The sequence below is a fragment of the Salmo salar genome, chromosome ssa05 (assembly GCF_905237065.1).
Source record: "Salmo salar chromosome ssa05, Ssal_v3.1, whole genome shotgun sequence".
NCBI classification, from domain to species: domain Eukaryota; kingdom Metazoa; phylum Chordata; class Actinopteri; order Salmoniformes; family Salmonidae; genus Salmo; species Salmo salar.
In genome coordinates, this window is record NC_059446.1 from 36,646,499 (window position 1) to 36,670,016 (window position 23,518).

Sequence of the window (23,518 nt, forward strand, 5' to 3'; positions counted from 1 at the left end):
AGAGAGGAGATGAGAGAGAGAGTTAGTCTACTTGAGTCTAGTCTGTAATGTTTTATAGGTGTCTGGGTCTTTCAAACCTCAGACCAGAAGTATGTGAGCTGAGCTTATGCTGAGCTGGTGTTCATTTCTACTGAAGGGGAGGGTGAAGGCTGCCACACTGATCTGGTTACTGCCGTCTCACACACACGCACGCACGCACGCACGCACGCACGCACGCACACACTCTCTCTTTCTTCCTGTCTCTCTCTGTCTCTCTCTCTTGTAAGCAGACACATTAAACACGCTATATAATGGAGAGAATGCTCCCGTCCTCTACCCTTAGAGAGATTAACATCTGAATGAATTAGTTCTAAACCAGCACCTACAGTAGTAACACAGCACATGAGAGTAAACACATATCTCCCTCTTGGCATGGCTAACAAGAAACCATGACACGTTCCTTTCATAAACTGATGATGATGAGACCCATTCATTTAGCCTCCTCTGTATGCTAATGAGGATGATGAAGGTGAGGGTATTGTCTTCCTGTATACCAAGGGCATCTGTATTGAGATTCTATAACATTTATAGCCCTAAGCATGACAGCTGTTCCTGCCATACTGCCAATTAATCCCACAAATCTAGATGCAAGAGAATCTTAGACAGGTGTGCTATGTCTTCCATTTAGGATGACACATTTAAAATACCCAAATGCAGGACAAAGGGATGATTTGACATTCACGGGACAGTGTAGCCTACATTCATAATTTTTGGGGGCAGTACCGCCTCAGTTTAATCACCTTATATATACTTTCAGTCTAATACGGCTATTTATTTACTTTTGTAGCTCTTCGTCAGAAGCATGTTTTTTTTAACTGTCCTCCAAATTTAGCTGGAATTTTGTGATTGGTATGACATTGGCCTACATCTCGCCTTACACTCCACAGAATATCAGATTTCAACAATGATTGGAGAAGTGTTTAACATCATCAGTGGCACATCCTTATGATATATAAATGATATATAAAAGAGCAACGTGACTGTAAACAGAGATCTGTATATAATGACGAGATGCTCATGTCTCCGTCCTAACAATGGGTAGTCGTTGGCCCAAAGGTGGGAAGGCAGGCGAAAATTTTAGGTCCAAAATAAGCCCATAGAAATGCAATGGGCTTATTTTGGACAAATTTTGGCGAGTGAAACCCCTCGCATCGCCTCTTCCTCTCCGCTGAATGCCTAACAAATACGGAACAAATCTACCTTTTTTGTAAATTAGTGGTGTCAGAATCTTTTGAGAAAATGCACGACAGGATTTTTTGACTTGCAGGACGTGGGACAAAGGGCCAAAATGTGGGACTGTCCTGCACAAACTGGGACATGTGGTCACCCTACTTTCATTGTCATATGAGGGTCTGGCTGGCTAGCAGAGTTGGCTAGCTGTGTTGGCTAGCTATGACATTTAGCTTTCCTGTCCCCGGTTCAACCTGGTAGGTGATGAGTAGTTGCTAAACCACTGCTCACTTTGAACACACATATACTCTCCAAATATAGGAGATACGTTTCTGTTAGAGGTGTATGTTTTTTAAATGTTTTTATTTTTTATTTCACCTTTATTTAACCAGGTAGGACAGTTGAGAACAAGTTCTCATTTACAGCTGCGACCTGGCCAAGATAAAGCAAAACAGTGTGACAAAACACACAGTTTACACATGGGATAAACAAAAGTAAAGTCAATAACACAATAGAAAAATCTAGATACAGTGTGTGCAAATGGAGTAAGGTGATAAGGCAATAAATAGGCCATAGTAGCTTAGTAATTACAATTTAGCAAATTAACACTGGAGCGATAGATGTGCAGATGATGATGTGCAAGTAGAAATACTGGTGTGCAAAAGAGCAAAAAAAGTCAATAAAAACAATATGGGGATGAGGTAGGTAGTTGGATGGGCTATTTACAGATTGGCTGTGTACAGCTGCAGTGATCGGTAAGCTGCTCAGATAGCTGATGCTTAAAGTTAGTGAGGGAGATTTAAGTCTCCAACTTCAGCAATTTTTGCAATTCGTTCCAGTCATTGGCAGCTGGAAGGAAAGGCGGCCAAAAGAGGTGTTGGCTTTGGGGATGACCAGTGAGATATACCTGCTGGAGCGCGTGCTACGGGTGGGTGTTGTTATGGTGACCAGTGAGCTGAGATAAGGCGGAGCTTTATCCTAGCAAAGTCTTATAGATGACCTGGAGCCAGTGGGTCTGGCGACGAATATGTAGCGAGGGCCAGCCGACGAGAGCATACAGGTTGCAGTGGTGGGTGGTATATGGGGCTTTGGTAACAAAACGGATGGCACTGTGATAGACTGCATCCAGTTTGCTGAGTAGTGTGTTGGAGGCTATTTTGTAAATGACATCGCCGAAGTCGAGGATCGGTAGGATAGTCAGTTTTACGAGGGTATGTTTGGCAGCGTGAGTGAAGGAGGCTTTGTTGCAAAATAGGAAGCCGATTCTAGATTTAATTTTGGATTGGAGATGCTTAATGTGAGTCTGGAAGGACAGTTTACAGTCTAGCCAGACACCTAGGTATTTGTAGTTGTCCACATAAGTCAGAACCGTCCAGAGTAGTGATGCTAGTCGGGCGGGCGGGTGGGTGCAGGCAGCGATCGGTTGAAGAGCATGCATTTAGTTTTACTAGCATTTAAGAGCAGTTGGAGGCCACGGAAGGAGTGTTGTATGGCATTGAAGCTCGTTGGGAGGTTTGTTAACACAGTGTCCAAAGAAGGGCCAGATGTATACAGAATGGTGTCGTCTGTGTAGAGGTAGATCAAGGAATCACCTGCAGCAAGAGCGACATCATTGATATATACAGAGAAAAGAGTCGGCCTGAGAATTGAACCCGGTGGTACCCCCATAGAGACTGCCAGAGGTCCGGACAACAGGCCTTCCCATGTGACACACTTAACTCTATCTGAGAAGTAGTTGGTGAACCAGGGGAGGCAGTCATTTGAGAAACCAAGGCTGTTGAGTCTGCCGATAAGAATACGGTGATTGACAGAGTCGAAAGCCTTGGCCAGGTCGATGAAGACGGCTGCACAGTACTGTCTTTTATCGATGGCGGTTATGATATCGTTTAGTACCTTGAGCGTGGCTGAGGTGCACCCGTGACCAACTCGGAAACCGGATTGCACAGCGGAGAAGGTACGGTGGGATTCGAAATGGTCAGTGATCTGTTTGTTCACTTGGCTTTCGAAGACTTTAGAAAGGCAGGGCAGGATGGACATAGGGCTGTAATGGTTTGGGTCTTGAGTGTCTCCCCCTTTGAAGAGGGGGATGACCGCGGCAACTTTCCAATCTTTAGGAATCTCGGACGATACAAAAGAGAGGTTGAACAGAATAGTAATAGGGGTTACAACAATGGGGGCAGATACATTTTGAAAATGAGGGTCCAGATTGTCTAGCCCAGCTGATTTGTATGGGTCCAGGTTTTGCAGCTCTTTCAGAACATCTACTATCTGGATTTGGTTAAAGGAGAAGCTGGGGAGGCTTGGGCAAGTAGCTGCGGGGGGTGCGGAGCTGTTGGCCGGGGTTGGGGTAGCCAGGAGGAAAGCATTGCCAACCGTAGAGAAATGCTTATTGAAATTCTCAATTATCGTGGATTTATCGGTGGTGACAGTGTTTCCTAGCCTCAGTGCAGTGGGCAGCTGGGAGGAGGTGCTCTTATTCTCCATGGACTTTTTGGAGTGAGAGCTACAGGATGCAATTTCTGTTTGAAAAAGCTAGCCTTTGCTTTCCTAACTGACTGTGTATATTGGTTCCTGACTTCCCTAGAAAGTTGCATATCGCAGGGACTATTCGATGCTAGTGCAGTACGCCACAGGATGTTTTTGTGCTGGTCGAGGGCAGTCAGGTCTGGAGTGAACCAAGGGCTAAACCTGTTCTTAGTTCAAAATTTTTTGAAAGGGGCATGCTTATTTAAGATGGTGAGGAAATTACTTTAAAAAAAAAAACAACCAGGCATCCTCTACTGACGGTATGAGGTCAATATCTTTCCAGGATACCCCGGCCAGGTCGATTTAGAAAGGCCTGCTCGCAGAAGTGTTTTAGGGAGCGTTTGACAGTGATGAGGGGTGGTCGTTTGACTGCGGACCCATAGTGGATGCAGGCAATGAGGCAGTGATCGCTGAGATCCTGATTTAAAACAGCAGAGGTGTATTTGGAGGGCAAGTTGGTCAGAATAATATCTATGAGGGTGCCCATGTTTACGGATTTAGGGTTGTACCTGGTGGGTTCCTTGATAAATTGTGTGAGATTGAGGGCATCTAGCTTAGATTGTAGGGGTGTTAAGCATATCCCAGTTTAGGTCACCTAACAGAAGATGGTGGGGCAATCAATTCACATATGGTGTCCAGGGCACAGCTGGGAGCTGAAGGGGGTCTATAACAGGTGGCAACAGTGAGAGACTTATTTCTGGAGAGATTCATTTTTAAAATTAGAAGCTCGAACTGTTTGGGCATAGACCTGGAAGTGTGTGTGTAAGTGAGTGAGTGAGAGAGAGAGAGAAATTGTGAAAGACCCTCAGGAGAACATGACGTAGTCCCAGTCGCCCTTTAAAGTTGATATTCACACCAAACAAAAAAATTTTTTTTCGAGAGTTGTGACCATATTAGGAAAATCATCTTACCAGATCTGCACTGAGGAAATGTGCTGGAGGGAGAATGCCTAACACTCCGGCGGTAAAGAGAGCTGCCTCCCATCCGAAACACATCTCCTGCCTTGAAAGGTGAATGGGAAATGTCCATCCCTAGTCAAATGGTTAGGAGTGTCCTGACAATGTGACCTAGGCAGAAAAAAAAAACTCTGGAGTCCTAGTTATTCTTTATCAGGAACAACTCCTGAACGTATAGCCAGAGAAGGAAGTACTGAACACCTCCCTATACCTACATCTGCACAGGGAGGAAACCTTACCCCACCTCAGTCTGTGTGTCAGTCCAGGTGAAGGATGGACCAGTCTCTGCTGAGAGGATCTGGAGAGGTAGGTTTGAGACTCAGGCTGTCCATCCTAGAGGGTCTTGTGATACAGCACTAAAGGAGATTTTTTATTTTTACCTTTATTTAACTAGGCAAGTCAGTTAAGAACAGATTCCTATTTTCAATGACAGCCTAGGAACAGTGGGTTAACTGCCTTGTTCAAGGGCAGGACGACAGATTTGTACCATGTCAGCTCGGGGATTCAAACTTGCAACCTTTCGGTTACTAGGCCAAGGCTGGTGGATAAATGACTGGCATGATTTAAGAGTTTTTTTTGTTCTGTTCTTATTCCAGACAAATCTTAGGGGAAGGACTGGAGAAGTCCGCATCAGAGACTTGATCTGGTTAGCTATAAGCTAACGTTACATTCTCAGAGGCCAACTAGATCGTGTCTACATCATAACGTTGATGTGAAATCAGCAAGTCAATAAGGACACGATTACAGAGGGGTTTAATCCAAAACACAGGATTCTGTTTATTGAACATTTTGCACGCAATTTGGAACAGGTGAGGAATATTTACAGAGATGTAAACAGTCAGTACCTGCAACACTGAGGGAGCACAGTGTGGCACACACACGCATTAGCAGACACACACACGCATAGGTGTAGACAACATGCGCACACACACAGCGAAGTAGCAGTATAAACACAGAGTGGACAGTCTGAAAACAGAGTACAACAAGCCCCTTTGGTCAGCTACTTCAGACTAGTGTCAACAAGTTAATTACAAGTTACCATTGACAGTTCAAAAAAAAAAATGTAACACATACTGTAAGAACAGTACTGGCAAATATAAGTAGACCTACAAGGGGCTTTTTTGACCTACAACATTAGATCTGTCAGTGGTAGACTGGTACACACTCCTGATTTTTGACCTTTTTGTTGTTGTGAAGACAGTCAATGGCATGGAAAAGGAATGAGGCAATGAGGCCAATCTTGTTTCTCTTGGTAACATAGATCAATTTATGTACAGGTTATTATGATCATATTTCACTGGATTCATGTGAATTCCTTTTCATTTCATTATATGTAATTCAAAGCCAGTTAAAAAGCAGCTCAAAAGTATGACAAAATGTCACATGCAAGACAATCGAAGCAAAATGAAACAAACGATTCTCAAAAGACAAGTGCAAAAATGCTGCAACATCCTCAATGCTTTCGCCTTATTTCCCTTCTTCATCAAGAATAAAAAATATAGAGGGAAACGGAACAGAAAATAGAGGGAAAAAAATGATTAACCGCACATTGTGTCGTCAAGAGGCATGCCTGATAAAAACGAAGAGAGAAGACACGTGCAGTCAGAGGTTCCTGCACAGCAGGAGGTAACCCTGAGGGGAAGACCAAGGCATGTCTAGTAAACTGCCTCCCTTCCTCTCCTCTTCATTCCTCCCCCCCCTCCCTTCGACTCTCCTCCACCCCAGGTGCAAAGTTAATAGCTTTGACTATAGGAAAAAATGGACACAATTCAGCTCTACCTCCCTTTCCTCAGCTCCTACCCTGCCTCATTCTCTCTCCTACTCCCTCCCTCGGCTGTAGTGTTGTCTGGCACAGTGCCTGATTCCATCCATATCAACAGTGCGTTGCCAGGCAGGTGTCAGTTCCTGCTGCACCACATTAACAGCCACCGCTGATCCCAGAACAGTCACAAGGGTAGAGCAGATGAAAGCCAGGTAGCTCAGAGGAGCTACTCACTCTGATCGCAGACCAGTCACAGGGCAGAGCCCATATAGACAAGAAGCTTAGAAGAGCTACTCAGAGGCCAGGCATCAGCTATAAAATCAGGCCAAACCCCATACAATATACAGCGAGGCATATAGGATACATTAGACTAGTGTAAGTCTAATGCAAACCGATTGTATAGTTATTTTACACAAATAAAGATTAGCACAAATTCCTTTTGTACAACCATTCTGTTTTCTTCTCGAAAGATCTATTCTGAATCATTTAATCCGAAATGTTACCCCAATTTGCCTATTCAAATTGTGAAGGGATTTCTACATACTATCCGAGACATCACAACGTCATACAGTATCAGGGACAATGTAGTCAATAGGGCAGTTAACAGTTGAACTACGGTCCAGTACATACAGTGCAACTCCAGTAGCAGCCCCTCGATCTTTTGACATGGCCATTCCCATAAATAATCCCAAATGAAGCAAATTCAATTTGAAATAGAATTGGATAAGAAATGATGAATAGATTAAACATTGTTGATCCACAAAATGTCAATTCCAGACAAATTTGACAAAAACAAAGCAAATTTGACCCTTGATCAAGAGCTACTGTAGCATGTTCCCTGTATACTACTTCAACGCAGTGAATAACCAGATAGATCTTAGCCAGTAGGAAGCAAGAGCTTAGCACAGATAGAAAGTCCACAGTAGGTTTGATAATAGTAACATCGCAGTCCCTAATATCAAATATTCACCATGTTACACATACAGTATAGTATAATTACAGTGACAATGAGTTATGTAGCTAAAGTACTTCTAGTATGTTGCAAAATACATACAAAGTATTTTGAGGCTGTCTGCACTCTTTTCATAAAATGTCAATGCAGGAGAAATGGCACTAGCTTTCACCGTACAGGAGATTTGGATCTGGTATTCAAAACGACAGCCCTTCTTTCTGCATCTGTGGTGAGTGACATCAGCTTCTAAAATAAGGTGTCAAACCCTCCCAAAGTCACAGTCTAAGGTCGTTGTGGGAAGTCCAAGACGTGTGCCAGGTTACACAGAGTGAGCGGAATTACATTGTTAGCCTGGCTAAACCAGACTGAACTCTGTCCTTCCATTGTCATTCAACCAGGCTTTAACATTGTAACAGTCCACAGCCCAACGGCTCAAACGCAGACAGCCTGTCACCCATAGAAAACGTCGCCACCCTGTGGACGGAGGAGTGTATAACTTCTAAAAGGGAAAATAAACTACAGTGGTCACTGAGGCACTTGATTGTAACCGTATTCACATAGCAACAAAATGCAACGCAGAGCCATTAAATCAAGTCAGCATGCCTTGGATCACACAGAGAAGGCAGTAACATTCAGGATCAGACCCAAAAACAAGGCTACAAACTCAAATCAGCACCTCAACCTTCTCACTCCCCACGCATAGAAAAAGGATGCACAATTTAGCATGCACAGTTAGCATGTCACCGTTATTATACACCTTGTGATACAGAGACAAACGAGCTGTTGTACTGTGACCTCCACATAGACTAATGCATGCGCATAGACTCGTATTGAGTCCTCTACAACGCTACTGTGACAAGACTGCCACGTGATTTTAGTGTGGTCCTATTAGAAGACAAACTGAGAAAAGCTATCGGCTTAACCAAGTCAAAAGAAAACATGAATAAATACTTCATATTACAGTGATGGCGACAGGAGTAAAAATGAGCAAACAAGAATGAGGTAGAGATATGGATTAGCCACTTGAGAAACTCAAAGAGGAGCGAGAGTGAGAAAGAGATGAGCGGTATGAGAGAAAAGGAGAGAGAGAGAAAGACAGTCAGAGAAAGACAGACAGGCACAGTCAGAGAGACAAACAGAGAGAGAGAGACCAGTCTCTTGCTGATCTTTGATCTCATTCCTGCAGATTAAGGTGAGCAGGAAGTAGAGTGAATTGGTCATCTGGCTAGCTGGCCTCTCTTTCGCCTCACATCCGCATACGGTGTCGGGGGTCCGCGAGGGGGGGCTCGGAGTCGTCCATGGGCAGGACCAGGCGGGTGCCCCTCATCACCAGCTCGTGGTCACCGTACGTCAGCTCGCGGTCCAGGTCGTCAGCGGAGATGACGGCGGAGGTGGTGCCCGCGGGCCCGGCGCTGGTGTGGGCGCCGCTGGCGTCCGTGCTCACCGTGATGTCACCGTAGGTCAGGCTGATGTCCCCGTCCGTCAGGATGAGGTCCGAGTCGTCGTCCTTCAGCTGGCACTCGTTCTGGTGGCAGGAAAGAGAGAAAGGAACATTTAAGACTAGGTCAACACTAGTTCTAACTGATCAAACACTCCTGTTATAACTCAACTAATTCTTTAGCTTTTATGAAATAGGCAACTCTTCATTTGAGTCCATTCGTTGATACGTGATCCATTGTGATACTCATTAAGACAAAGAAGAAAACACTACATGTCATCGCTATTACCATAATCCCCCTAACAGGGTCACAGGGTTAATAGGAACACATGGTTTGTGGGGACTGACCTCGTAGGCCTGTGGGCTGGTGAGGCATCTGGCCAGTGGTCCACAGCAGGCAGGCATGGTGACGGTAAGAGGAGGGCCGCTGTGGGTCAGGATGGGCTTCAGGTAGCTGGAGAGGGGTTATAGTCAAGGCCTCAACTGTATCACAGAGAATCAAAACTAACTGCTCAAATACGGAATGGAGATTTACTATAGGTGAACCATACTCCTCTTCCTCAATACACCAGCCTCCACTGCTGTAGGATAGTATGTTATTGCAGTAATTGCACACATACTGTATACAGTGCATTTGGAAAGTATTCAGACTACTTTACTTTTCCCACATTGTTACATTACAGCATTAGTTTTCCCCCTAATTAATCCACAAATAATAGCCCATACTGGGGGTCAAAATAATACCCCATACCCCGTACCAGTCAAAAGTTGACACACCTACTCATTCAAGAGTTTTTATTTTTACTATTTTCTACACTGTAGAATAATAGTAAGTACATCCCCCAAAAATATATACACTGCTCAAAAAAAATTAAGGGAACACTTAAACAACACAATGTAACTCCAAGTCAATCACACTTCTGTGAAATCAAACTGTCCACTTAGGAAGCAACACTGATTGACAATACATTTCACATGTTGTTGTGCAAATGGAATAGACAACAGGTGGAAATTATAGGCAATTAGCAAGACACCCCCAATAAAGGAGTGGTTCTGCAGGTGGGGACCACAGACCACTTCTCAGTTCCTATGCTTCCTGGCTGATGTTTTGGTCACTTTTGAATGCTGGCGGTGCTTTCACTCTAGTGGTAGCATGAGACGGAGTCTACAACCCACACAAGTGGCTCAGGTAGTGCAGCTCATCCAGGATGGCACATCAATGCGAGCTGTGGCAAGAAGGTTTGCTGTGTCTGTCAGCGTAGTGTCCAGAGCATGGAGGCGCTACCAGGAGACAGGCCAGTACATCAGGAGACGTGGAGGAGGCCGTAGGAGGGCAACAACCCAGCAGCAGGACCGCTACCTCCGCCTTTGTGCAAGGAGGAGCAGGAGAAGCACTGCCAAAGCCCTGCAAAATGACCTCCAGCAGGCCACAAATGTGCATGTGTCTGCTCAAAACGGTCAGAAACAGACTCCATGAGGGTGGTATGAGGGCCAGACGTCCACAGGTGGGGGTTGTGCTTACAGCCCAACACCGTGCAGGACGTTTGGCATTTGCCAGAGAACACCAAGATTGGCAAATTCGCCACTGGCGCCCTGTGCTCTTCACAGATGAAAGCAGGTTCACACTGAGCACGTGACAGATGTGACAGAGTCTGGAGATGCCGTGGAGAATGTTCTGCTGCCTGCAACATCCTCCAGCATGACCGATTTGGCAGTGGGTCAGTCATGGTGTGGGGTGGCACCATGTGCTCGCCAGAGGTAGCCTGACTGCCATTAGGTACCGAGATGAGATCCTCAGACCCCTTGTGAGACCATATGCTGGTGCGGTTGGCCCTGGGTTCCTCCTAATGCAAGACAATGCTAGACCTCATGTGGCTGGAGTGTGTCAGCAGTTCCTGCAAGAGGAAGGCATTGATGCTATGGACTGGCCCGCCCGTTCCCCAGACCTGAATCCAATTGAGCACATCTGGGACATCATGTCTCGCTCCATCCACCAACGCCACGTTGCACCACAGACTGTCCAGGAGTTGGCGGATGCTTTAGTCCAGGTCTGGGAGGAAATCCCTCAGGAGACCATCCGCCACCTCATCAGGAGCATGCCCAGGCATTGTAGGGAGGTCATACAGGCACGTGGAGGCCACACACTACTGAGCCTCATTTTGACTTGTTTTAAGGACATTACATCAAAGTTGGATCAGCCTGTAGTGTAGTTTTCCACTTTAATTTTGAGTGTGACTCCAAATCCAGACCTCCAGGTGTTGATAAATTGGATTTCCATTGATTATTTGTGTGTGATTTTGTTGTCAGCACATTCAACTATGTAAAGAAAAAAGTATTTAATAAGATTATTTCTTTCATTCAGATCTTGGATGTTGTTTTAGTGTTCCCTTTATTTTTTTGAGCTGTATATATATATATATATATATAGTGTTAAACAAATCAAAATAGATTTTATATTTGAGATTCTTCAAAGTAGCCACCCTTTGCCTTAATGACAGCTTTGCACAGTCTTGGCATTCTCACAACCAGCTTCATGAGGTAGTCACCTGAAATGCATTTCAATGAACAGGTGTGCCTCGTGTTGTGACAAGGTAGGGGCGGTACACAGAAGATAGGGCTATTTGGTAAAAGACCAAGTCCATATTATGGTAAGAACAGCTCAAATAACCAAAGAGAAACGACAGTCCATCATTACTTTAAGACATGAACGTCAGTCAATCATGGAAAATGTCAAGAACTTCGAAAGTTTTTTCAAGTGTAGTCGCAAAAACCATCAAGTGCTATGATGAAACTAGCTCTCATGAGGACCACCACAGGAAAGGAAGACCCAGAGTTACCTCTGCTGCAGAGGATAAGTTCATTAGAGTTACCAGCCTCAGAAATAGGCAATTAACTGCACCTCAGATTGCAGCCCAAATAAATTTTTCACACAGTTCAAATAACAGACACATCTCAACATCAACTGTTCAGAGGAGACTGCGTGAATCAGGCATTCATGGTCAAATTGCTGCAAAGAAACCACTACTAAAGGACACCAATAAGAAGAAGAGACTTGCTTTGGCCAAGAAACACGAACAATGGAAATTAGACTGGTGAGTCCAAATTCGAGATTTTGGGTTCCAATTGCTGTGTCTTTGTGAGACGCAGAGTAGGTGAACGAATGATCTCTGCATGTGGGATTCTCACCGTGAAGCATGGAGGAGGTGGTGTAATGGTACTTTGCTGGTGACAGTCAGTGATTTATTTAGAATTCAAGGCACACTTACAGATGAAGTCGGAAGTTTAAATATATTTGGCTAAGGTGTATTTAAACTCAGTTTCACAATTCCTGACATTTAATCCTAGTACAAATTCCCTGTTTTAGGTCAGTTAGGATCACCACTTTATTTTAAGAATGTGAAATGTCAGATTAATAGTAGAGAGAATGATTTATTTCAGCTTTTATTTCTTTCATCACATTCCCAGTGGGTCAGAAGTTTACATACACTCAATTAGTATTTGGTAGCATTGCCTTTAAATTGTTTAACTTGGGTCATACGTTTTGGGTTGCCTTCCACAAGCTTCCCACAATAAGTTGGGTGAATTTTGGCTCATTCCTCCTGACAGATCTGGTGTAATTGAGTCAGGTTTGTAGGTCTCCTTGCTCGCACATGCGTTTTCAGTTCTGCCCACAAATTTTCTATAGGATTGAGGTCAGGGTTTTGTGATGGCCACTCCAGTACCTTGACTTTGTTGTCCTTAAGCCATTTTGCCACAACTTTGGAAGTATGCTTGGGGTCATTGTCCATTTGAAAGACCCATTTGCGACCAAGCTTTAACTTCCTGACTGATGTCTTGAGATGTTGCTTCAATATATCCACATAATTTTCCGTCCTCATGATGCCATCTATTTTGTGAAGTGCACCCGTCCCTCCTGCAGCAAAGCACCCCCACAATCATCACCTTCCGGAGACACCTGAAACCCCACCTCTTTAAGGAATACCTGGGATAGGATAAAGTAATCCATCTAACCCCCCCCCAAAAGATTTAGATGCACTATTGTAAAGTGGTTGTTCCACTGGATATCATAAGGTGAATGCACCAATTTGTAAGTCGCTCTGGATAAGAGCGTCTGCTAAATGACTTAAATGTAAATGTAAATGATGCTGCCACCCCTGTGCTTGGTGGTTGGGATGGTGTTCGTCGGCTTGCAAGCCTCCTCCTTTTTCCTCCAAACAGTTCCATTTTTGCTTCATCAGACCAGAGGACATTTCTCCAAAAATTACGATCTTTGTCCCCATGTGCAGTTGCAAACCGTAGTCTGGAATTTTTATGGCGGTTTTGGAGCAGTGGCTTCTTCCTTGCTGAGCGGCCTTTCAGGTTATGTCGACATAGGACTCGTTTTACTGTGGAGCTAGAGAGAGAGATGTATGTATGTATGTATACACACACACACTTTTGTACCCGTTTACTCCAGCATCTTCACAAGGTCCTTTGCTGTTATTCTGGGATTGATTTGCACTTGTCGCACCAAAGTACGTTCATCTCTAGGAGACAGAATGCGTCTCCTTCCTGAGTGGTATGACGGCTGCGTGGTCCCATGGTGTTTATACTTGCGTACTATTGTTTGTACAGATGAACGTGGTACCTTCAGGCATTAGGAAATTGCTCCCAAGGATGAACCAGACTTGGAGGTCTACAATTTCTTTTCTGAGGTCTTGGCTGATTTCTTTTGATTTTCCCATAATGTTAAGCCAAGAGGCACTGAGTTTGAACTCCAATTGGCTCAAATGATGTCGTCTGCTAAATGACGTAAATGTAAATGTAATTAGCCTAACAGAAGCTTCTAAAGCCATGACTTCATTTTCTGGAATTTTCCAAGCTGTTTAAAAGGCACTAAGTCAACTTAGTGTATGTAAACTTCTGACCAACTGGAATAGTGATAGTGAATTATAAGTGCTTATTTCCCTCATTAAAATGCAAAGCATTTTATGACATTTTTGACATGCGTTTTTCTGGATTTTTTTGTTGTTATTCTGTCTCTCAGTGTTCAAATAAACCTACCATTAAAATTATAAGACTGATCATTTCTTTGTCAGTGGGCAAACGTACAAAATCAGCAGGGGATCAAATACTTTTCCCCCCCTCACTGTATACTGGATATTGAAATGAATGAATCTGTCACTGGAGTGCCATCTGCTGTGTGCTGATGGGAGTGACACCAAAGGATACTTGTGGTCAAAGTTGTACCAGATCCTGAAGAGCCAGGCACTCTCGTGTTTAGTGCTCCGCCGCTCTGATCCCTCTGTAATGCTCATCTGAGGAGACAGAGTCACAGAAAAGACAGATACAGAGATCCACTCAAAACAACAGCACTACATTCAATCAGATGATTACAGCATTCAAGTCAAATAACTCAATATTCATAGGCTTAATACTCACTGAGTTATCTGCATCCGAATCTACACCCACACTGTTAGAAATGCAGAAACACAAATGAGTCTACCAGATCATTGTTCACAGACGATCATACTGAAACTGGACAGACAACTCTACGTGCTGTGTATATCCTAAATTAGAATAAACATCAAAAGGTTCAGTTTGAAGGCAAAAAAAAAAAAAAGACATACACCAACAACCCCAAACTTTGACTTTCGACCCCCACGGTGGACCTACCGTATGTGCTGGCATGAAAGCATCTGGGTGGTTCCGCCTCCACAGACCCATACAGTGAAGAAGACGATGAGGAGGGTGGTTGTGAACATCATCTGACGGGCGTAGGTAGCCGTGTCCCGGATGGAGAGGGCAAAGGTCATCGCCCCACGCAACCCTAGGGAGGACAAGGAGGGGTTATTTAAGCAATAAGGCACGAGAGGGTGTGGTATATGGCCAATATACCACAGCTATGGGCTGTTCTTAAGCGCGACGCAACGCGGAGTGTCTGGTGGTTCCTTATTGCTATTATTAACTGGTTACCAATGTAATTAGAGCGGTAAGAAGAAATGTTTTGTCATACCCGTGTTATACGGTCTGATATACCACGGCTGTCAGCTGATGGGTATGGATTTCTGAACTTTAAATGTTATTAATCATTAGAGAGACCTGAGGGGTGCCATAGCTGAGGGGCTACACCAGAGGTTAATGGTTATCTGTAGGGGGAAGGTATATGGTGGGTGCAATTATGCTTGGAATGTACTGAGTATGGAAAACGATCACGTGGCAGGCATTGATAAAGGGGAGAGAGCCATGGATTAGAGATGAAGGGGGTCGAGATCAGGTCACGTTAAGGGAGAAGGAAAGGTTTCCTGCCTGTATCACTTAGTTTCCCGCCTAGCCATAAAGATACAATGTTTAGCGAGAAGGAGGAGACTCCGTCCAAAGTGGGGTACAAATACCACCACTATTGTGAACATGTTTTTGTCGATTCAGCTCTTCGATCCTTTGGGAAGAATAAAACTTGGTTTAAGATTTCACAGTGTCCGTCGAGTTCTTACTCGACTATTTAGAACCTAAACAAAGCCAATCAGCATTCAGGGCTCGAACCACCCAGTTCGTATGTGTGCGCACAAGTGACAAGCAGCGTGTCTCTCTCCACAAGTCATATCAATTAAAATAGCTTTTTGTTAGATAACGTCGCAGGTGTGGGAACTCTGTAAACAGTCTCAATCGTCATCACATGACAATCAGTTAGTACAGTTACATAGTGGTCAATACAACACGTTCTGGTATGACTTGTTTTTTCTATATTTATAGTTAATAATAATAATAATAATATTGAATCAAACTGACTGTCCTGGCGTTGCAAGCGCTTCTCTATCAACTGAGCTTCAGAAGACTAAGGATGTAATGGCAGGACAGTGACTCCTAAAAATCACTGGACACAAGAAATCAGACTCATAAATCAACATAGTTCAAAAAGTGGCAGGATATCCCAGCCTCTGCACTTTTTTAAATTTCCCCCAAAAACGTTTTAAAATAATAATAAATATAAACATTGTGGCAGATATTTCATTAATTGAAACCCAGAAACTGGACAGAAAGCGATATGTTATCATCACCTTTTCTCTTCAAGTAAATACAATGTTGTCTAATCTAGTGATTAAAAAAGGAAAAATGGTGGCGCCTGATCTCCGCCTGGCCACATTCCAATCTTTATTTCCACCAATTAGTCTTTTGACAAATTCCAACAGCTCTTTAGACAATAATTGGGAAAATGATCAGAATTGGGCTGCCTGTGGAAATGCAGTACCTGCAAACATCATCATGTGCTGGAAGTTGGAGCTGATCTTGTTCCTGCGTCCCAGGTTGAGCAGGAAGGACAGGGGGTAGATGTTGGCTGCTCTGCCCAGGAACACTGCCAGCTGGGAGTGATTGTTGTCAAGGAGAGGTCCATAGAGGGTAAAGAAACTAGCAATGTCCTGAAAAAAAACATTTCAGTCTAGTGCCTTCCCAGCATTACAAACAAATTCTGTACTTAGATGACCAGTAATGCTACTTACTCTGACTACAGTGGTTAAATAACAGTTAAATAATGCCCAGTTTGTCATTGATTATGCCATTCCCACCCAGTCTTACAGTTTAACCCCTATACTCTACTCTTAGACTAGGGTTGCCTGCTCTACTCCCATCATCTCATTGCATTATGAGGGAGGATACAAAAGCGCCCACGATGAAGGTGGGGTTGAAGATGTGGTTCTGGAAGGTGAACAGGGCCAGACCCATGTAGGAGAAGATGAAATTCTCTGCCAGGAAGTTCAGCAGCTCAAACAACTACAGGACAACACAAAAACAACCTTTTAGGGACCATGATGGAACGTCAATATTTAGCAGATGACATTGCGGTCCAGCGTAGCTCGCAGTAAATAAATGCAATGGCAAACGTGGTCCTCACCTGTTTGGTCCTGTCCTGTGATTCAGGGGACAGGTTGTTGAAGGTGTAATGAGCCTGAGTGATCCCGCAGAAAAGCACCGCCACCACACCTGCAGAGACAAACAACAACCACCAGACACACCATAATAAACTGGGTCATGAAAAATAACCTTTGGGGGGGGGGGGCGCCATGACCGGTTCAGTAAGATGATTGGTTACCTGTGAAGCCACAGGCCTCTGCCATTAAGAAGGTGCTCCAGGACATGAGGAAGAAGAGAGCCGTCTCCAGTAGCTGGAAGTCCCTCAGCTTAGTGAACTTGGTGACGTGAGGATAACAGTCAAGGAGAGAATGCGTCATGAAAACGACCACACTACACAACTCACCAAACACTGAAAAGAACAGCTTAGACTCCAGAGCAATGAGGTCAATATATAGCAACTAGCAAGTTGACAATACCAAAAACACTTTTACATTTTAGCCATTTAGCAGACGCTCTTATCCAGAGCGACTTACAAGAGCAATTAGTGCCAAGCTCAAGGTCACGTCGATAGATTGTTTCCCTCGTTGGCTCTGGGATTCAAACCAGCGACCTTTCGGTTACTGGCCCGACGCTCTTAACCGCTAGGCTAAGAATCTACTTCATCCATTCGAATACAAGACCAAAGCATTTCCATCTGTTTGTAACCTTGCTGTTACTGTAATATCAATATTTGCAAAATCTAGACACTCAAAATCACACAAAGGAAGTACATAATTGACTAAAGGATATGAGCGCCGTCATGACCCCGGTGGCCACTCCCAGGGCGAAGGATCCACTGAAGACACCAAGGAACACCCCAAAAGACTTCAACATGGCCATCACCTCAAAGGTGTGACTGTTGTCCCCCTCCGGCTGGTACGACACGATGGACCTGGTACACACACACACACACACACACACAGTCAATCCCAGAAAAGGTGCAAAATAATAGAGTAGCTCAAGCGGCCTATGTGGATGGATGAAGGGTTACGAGGGTGGAAATGGAAATTAAATACCGGTATTTACTGTATCATTTCTGGGCATGAGAAATGAACGAACCATAGATCATTAGTACGGTTAGACCTAGAGAGCTGGTTAACAAAATGTGCTTCCATCCTGAAAAAGGTTGAACCATCTTGAAAAATCCCCAATGATATCCGAACTAAGGTATGGTGTACCAGGTATATCCCTACAGACCAGGGGAGGCCTTCATACAATGACTCTGATGATCCTAATGACCCAAGAGGCACTGTACAGCACTAGCACTAACATCTGCATGCCCGGTCTGTTTGAAGTGCAGATGACTCTCTTATGCAAATATATAGTGGCTCGCTGTGTCAATATCTACAATGACTATCGTAGTTTCACATGGAAAACCCATTAAGAAATTTTACTACAGTATGTGCACATCAGTGGAGGCTGGTGGGAGGAGCTATAGGAGGATGGGCTCATTGTAACGGCTGGACTGGAATACATGGAACGGAATATGCTTTCCATGTTTCCATGTCTGATACCGTTCCATTGATTCCATTCCAGCCGTTACAATGAGCCCGTCCTCCTATAGCTCCCCCTACCAGCCTCCACTGGTGCACATATTTGTGTATGGACATCCGCTAGTAAGTACGGTCCTGTGTATGAAGTGATACCATCCTCTTAGCAGCAATGTTCTACACTGGAGGGTTCTATGGGACTACTAGCTACCCAGTCTTAAGGTATCTCTCAGTACTGACTGTAGCAGAAATACTTCCAACAGCTTTCCATTCAAGTCAGACCAGAGGGACTATTGGGCATGGGTTTTTCAACTCAGATATGGGGAACCACTCGTGAAAGATTAGCTGAAGCTTGGAATTAGTGATTCTGGATAACATGGTTAAATCCAAATTCCAATAAATCCAACCTCTTTATACAATTCCGGCTCATGCGGCAGCAAAATAAATCTGTGTTAAACTTATCAAATAAGAGGGTTATCAGTATTCCCTTAAAAATTTTACAATTCTCTTACATAACATCATTACGAGGGCATAAGTACATGGCTGAGAGAAAAGCAGTGAGTGAGAAAGCGGTTTGACCGAGAAGACAGAGAGAGGAAGGGCAAAGGGGTTAGAGCCGAGCAGCAGGACCATGCAAATTGGGGACGTAATAAACACCTGTCACCCAAACAGCAAATCACCAGGATTCTACACCACGAGAACTGGCTTCCATTTTGAATTGAGGACTCAAGAGTTGACCTAATGCATACCTCAAGATCCACAAAACAGATGCCATGAAATATAGGCTCAGCACTATATAGCTTTTAAGTTACGCAAACATCTGACACACTTTTGATGTCGGCGTGAACTATCCGCATAAGGGATGTACTTGTGCTGCCTAGCTACTATCTGGGGTGTAACGGCTGGTCATTTGCCGTGCATGTTCTGACGATGCAAAAAGAAGCCACCGCAAAAGCACTCTGAGCAAGCACACCCGTTCAGGGGAGTGTCTCGCGTCGCCGCCACGCCCTCTACCCACTGATTGGCTGATTGATTGGCTCCAGGGGCGTGCCGCACCCCCGCGCTGAGCCGACCATAATACATTAGAATTCTGAAAATAATCAGAGTTCCCGGGCAGAGGGAAGGTACTGGTTAGGGTTACCAAAGGGTCAATCTCACACAATCCACAACATTAATAACAGTTATTGGTTTAGTACAACCAGGTCACACACTGGATAATCAATACCGAAGAACATTTGGTTGAGGGTGTGTGGGGTGTTTGTGTGTGCATGTCCATGTGCGTGTGTGTGTGAGAGACTAGGACAAACCTTCCACCTTATCCAGCCCAAAATATCTAAAACAGTTCCAAAAGCACAGCTGTTCGAAAGATGAGGTTTGTCAGCCAAAGCTTCACAACAATGGATCACAAAGACAAATACCGAACTTCACAACGTGAGTGTGTCAAGGAGACAGACAGGCGGTAGACAGGTGTGTCAGGTTAAGACGGAGGACTCACGAGGACAGCACCACGGCCACGGCGTCGTTGAGAACGCTCTCTCCGAACAGCAGAGCGTACAGATCCACGTCCACCTGCAGCTCGTTGAAGATGGCCAGCACCGTCACTGCAGGACAGGAGACAGTAAAGTAAAGGCTTCCACATGCTTCAGTTCGGCTGCATACTCCCTTAACAGACCTTTGCTTGAAAAACTAGAAAAAAAAGCAGCAATAGTACTGTTTGTTCATTTTGAGACACCGTAGCCTCAAATACGTTTTTGCAGCTTGTGAATCAGGAAAACCCCCTTTGGATAACAATATATGACTAGGCATATTACTGCTGAAGCAAGCGGTTGAACCATTACCGCGTGGTCCGTTATTGAGTGTCCTAAAGAGGTGACTGAGATGAACAGGGTCTGTACCTGGGTCAGTTGCAGAGACAATGGCTCCAAACAACAGACAGTCTGTGAAGAAAAAGTCCCCGTCAAGCTGTCCCACCTGCTTCATCAGCGTGACACAGCCGTACATCAGCAACCTGCACAGAGGTAGAGATCATATTACCTCAGTTCAGCATTTCTCTGACAGGTCACACCAAGGACTAAAGGTGTATGAACACGCAAAGATGTAACGCATACATAATACAGTATAGCTGGGTGTAAACTTGCAGGTTGGCATTTGTTGTCATGAATCTTGCCCTGGAGGCAGCTCCGCAGAGTGGTCAGTAGCTGGCACAGCCACAAAGTCATAATATCAGATTTTAAACCTAAACCTAACTCTAACCTTAACCATACTGCTATCCCTAATGCCTAACCTTAAGATCAAAATGCAAATCTTTATTTTAATGAATTTTGACTTTGCAGCTGGCCCACCTAGCGGAAATCGCTCAGTTCGGCCTCCATGGCAAGACTCATGACAATAAAAGTCCAGCTGCTATGAACTCACCCAATGATGAAACATGATATGACTGTTCCCAGAAAGGCGTAGGCCAGGATGGACCCCATGTTCCTGAAGAAGTGTCTCTGAGAGATAGAGTTATGTGAAGTATTAGGCCTAAATATTACCGACAAACAAATCCGCACTGTGATATTTAACTATGGATTCAACTTTTAAACTAACCAACCACATGCCTTACCCTCTTCAGACTGTAGCCGGCATGGAAGATGATAGGGGGCAGGAGGATGTTGAAGAACACCTCAGGGTCAAAGGTCACCTGAGAAAAGAAGAAAAACTCAGAAGGGTTATATTACATCACTGTACAGTACAGTGTCCCACTGACTATAATAAAATGTGATTTTTGTTGTTGTTATAACCCAATTATAAATGCATGTAACAATAACTAACTAGGGTCCATTTTCATTTTCCATCATTGTTGTTACCTTAAGAAAACTCATGAGACCATAGGCCTACTGGTAAAAGTTACATAAGGGAGTACTCTGGGCAGCGCAAAAAAATCTATTGGTGGTACAGTAACCAAAAAAGGTTGGGAAACCACTGTCACATAGCCACAGGAAGTATGGATGCTGAGGGTCCTGCAGCACCCTCTGAAAAATCTGAAGATTTATATTATTTGTTTACATTTTCACAAAAGTAGTTGCATTGAATAACAGTGCTCTGTAGGCTACCTCGGGACAAGACTGATGACCTATGTTGTGCACCGAGTTAGACACAGTGTGCATGTGTATTAGACAGTGAGTACGTGTGGAAAATGCCTAGGGAACGATAGAAAGGAAATATGTTAAGAAAGGCAACCAATTTGTCTGAGTTGTACAAAGCCTCCCAAACAGCGGTTTAGATTTGAAGAAAAAAAACACATTTAGACAATATCCACGACTTATGTGGAAGCAGCCACTTTTCTGGTCAGTCAAGCCATCATTTCATGTTTCATAATTAATAAATGGCCACGTGTTTGGGACTCTACCTTGCGAAGCATCTCGTTGTCTTGTACATCACTGATCTCAGAGGCGCTGATCTCGCCCTTCAGCGTGTACTCGTAGAACTTGCCGCTGACGTTGACGAGCAGCGTGGGCGGGCTGGCGTTGACATGGCAACTGAGGGTGACGTTACTAATGTCACGGGGCACGTGGATACCATAGCGCAGGACCACCCCAACCAGCACGCCTGGAGGGAGAGCGAGGGAACAGAGTGAATGAACTTGGGTTAACAAATACCGAATTGCATCTATCAGTTGTCCTCTCTGCCCTTCATGCCGGAACACCACCATGCGCAATGTAAATAAATAACCAGCTAACATTCCATTGAAGAATGCAAGGTGACCTGTGGGACTTCAGGAAGTGCATGAAGTGTTCAGAGCAACTAAAGAAAAATACTTAAAGAAAAAAACACTGCTAATTAAGTTGGACCTTGCTGGGTGTGTGACATTGAACGGTATGGGTTTAGTACTAGCACACAGTAGCAAAACTGATAAGGCATAAATATTATTCCAAACACCAACAACAGAGATCTAATTTAGAGATATGGCCATTGTAGGCCTCACTATTGCCGGAGACTTGTGTTGTCCCGACAGCATCCCTATTCGAATGACAACAATGTTACCAGATTTCCAGCAAATGTCAATAAACATACAATGCGTGACCTGTAGCTACATAAACAGTATGACGTAGCTTCTATGCAACCAATAGACTTTTGACATTGTGCTGGACTCGTCAGAGACTATCGAAAGTCCAGCATTATCACAGAAGTATCTTGGTCGCATCGCAACGAAGTATGACGATAAGTAATGACGACATCATGCAGTCTCCTGACATGGAGGCCTCTCACCCATACTCACCATAGATCATAGCCAGTCCCGTTTCATGCAAAAACCTGAAACGACGGTGCTTGAATAACCATATTGTTAAAATCGTGAGGGTTAGGAGCATGATGAAAATCAGCAGGTCGGCACTGTCTTGTCTGTGGTTATCCTCAACCTTCCTCTCTGTTACCATGTTCTCCATGGCACTATCCTCTGCCCTGCAAACACAGATGCAGAACGACAAACAGGCTAGAACAGTCAGAGCTAACGTCTTCGACATCTTCCGAGTAGCGTTGACTCGGAATTTATTGTAACCCATTTTGACGATTCAGTCTTCAAGAAAGTACGTCGTCGTTATTCGAGGTTTCTAGAAAGATATTTCATGCAAGCTAACTAAGCGGAGACAGCAACAGTAGATGGATGATTCCGGAAGGAAAAGTGATTATTTTTATTTCAAAGTAAAAGTCCTTTTGGATATTGGTATGATAAAAAAAAAATGTGTTACCGTATTAACGACTATTGTGCCAAACTATATATAGATTTAGGAACGAACTCTATATGATTCAAAACGACTAAAACCAAATCTAACGTAAACACGGCAAAAGACAACTCAGAACTCGGACATTTCCGACTTGGAAACTCCCTGTAGAAAGGTGTGCCGTGTTAAGGTCCTGACGGAAACTCGGCAATTTTGACTTGCTTACTCGTTATAGAAATAAACTCATAAAAAAAGAAACGTTCCTTTTTCAGGACCCTGTCTTTCAAAAATAATTCGTAAAAATCCAAATAACTTAACAGATCTTCATTGTAAAGGGTTTAAACACTGTTTCCCATGCTTGTTCAATGAACCATAAACAATTAATGAACATGCACCTGTGGAACGGTTAAGACACTAACAACTTACAGACAGTAGGCAATTAAGGTCACAGTTATGAAAACTTAGGACACTAAAGAGGATGTTCTACTGACTCTGAAAAACACCAAAAGAAAGATGCCCAGGGTCCCTGCTCATCTGCGTGAACGTGCCTTAGGCATGCTGCAAGGAGGCATGAGGACTGCAGATGTGGCCAGGGCAATAAATTGCAATGTCC

General features: G+C 44.1%; 1 protein-coding gene across 1 annotated transcript; it reads right to left on the bottom strand.

The window, feature by feature from the left end:
* Nucleotides 1-5,437: 5,437 nt before the first annotated feature.
* On the bottom strand, nt 5,438-23,085 carry LOC106604751 (sodium/hydrogen exchanger 6). The gene is made up of 16 exons (XM_014199743.2): nt 22,464-23,085; nt 21,594-21,793; nt 20,808-20,885; nt 20,618-20,694; nt 20,098-20,210; nt 19,698-19,803; nt 17,463-17,604; nt 16,912-17,017; nt 16,714-16,802; nt 16,479-16,592; nt 16,072-16,183; nt 14,499-14,652; nt 14,265-14,295; nt 14,055-14,140; nt 9,192-9,297; nt 5,438-8,930 (listed from the first exon to the last, which is right to left on the bottom strand). The coding sequence occupies exons 1-16, from the start codon at nt 22,744-22,746 to the stop codon at nt 8,652-8,654; spliced, it is 2,076 nt and encodes a 691-aa protein (XP_014055218.1). The 5' UTR covers nt 22,747-23,085; the 3' UTR covers nt 5,438-8,651.
* Between the last annotated feature and the right edge of the window lie 433 nt (nt 23,086-23,518).

Coding starts and splice junctions, on each gene's coding strand:
- LOC106604751 (XM_014199743.2), bottom strand. CDS start 22,746: ATGGGTTACAATAAATTCCGAGTCAACGCTACTCGGAAGATGTCGAAG. Junction 21,794..22,463: donor GGGACTGGCTATGATCTATG/GTGAGTATGGGT, acceptor CTCTCCCTCCAG/GCGTGCTGGTTGGGGTGGTC. Junction 14,141..14,264: donor ATTCGGATGCAGATAACTCA/GTGAGTATTAAG, acceptor CTGTCTCCTCAG/ATGAGCATTACAGAGGGATC.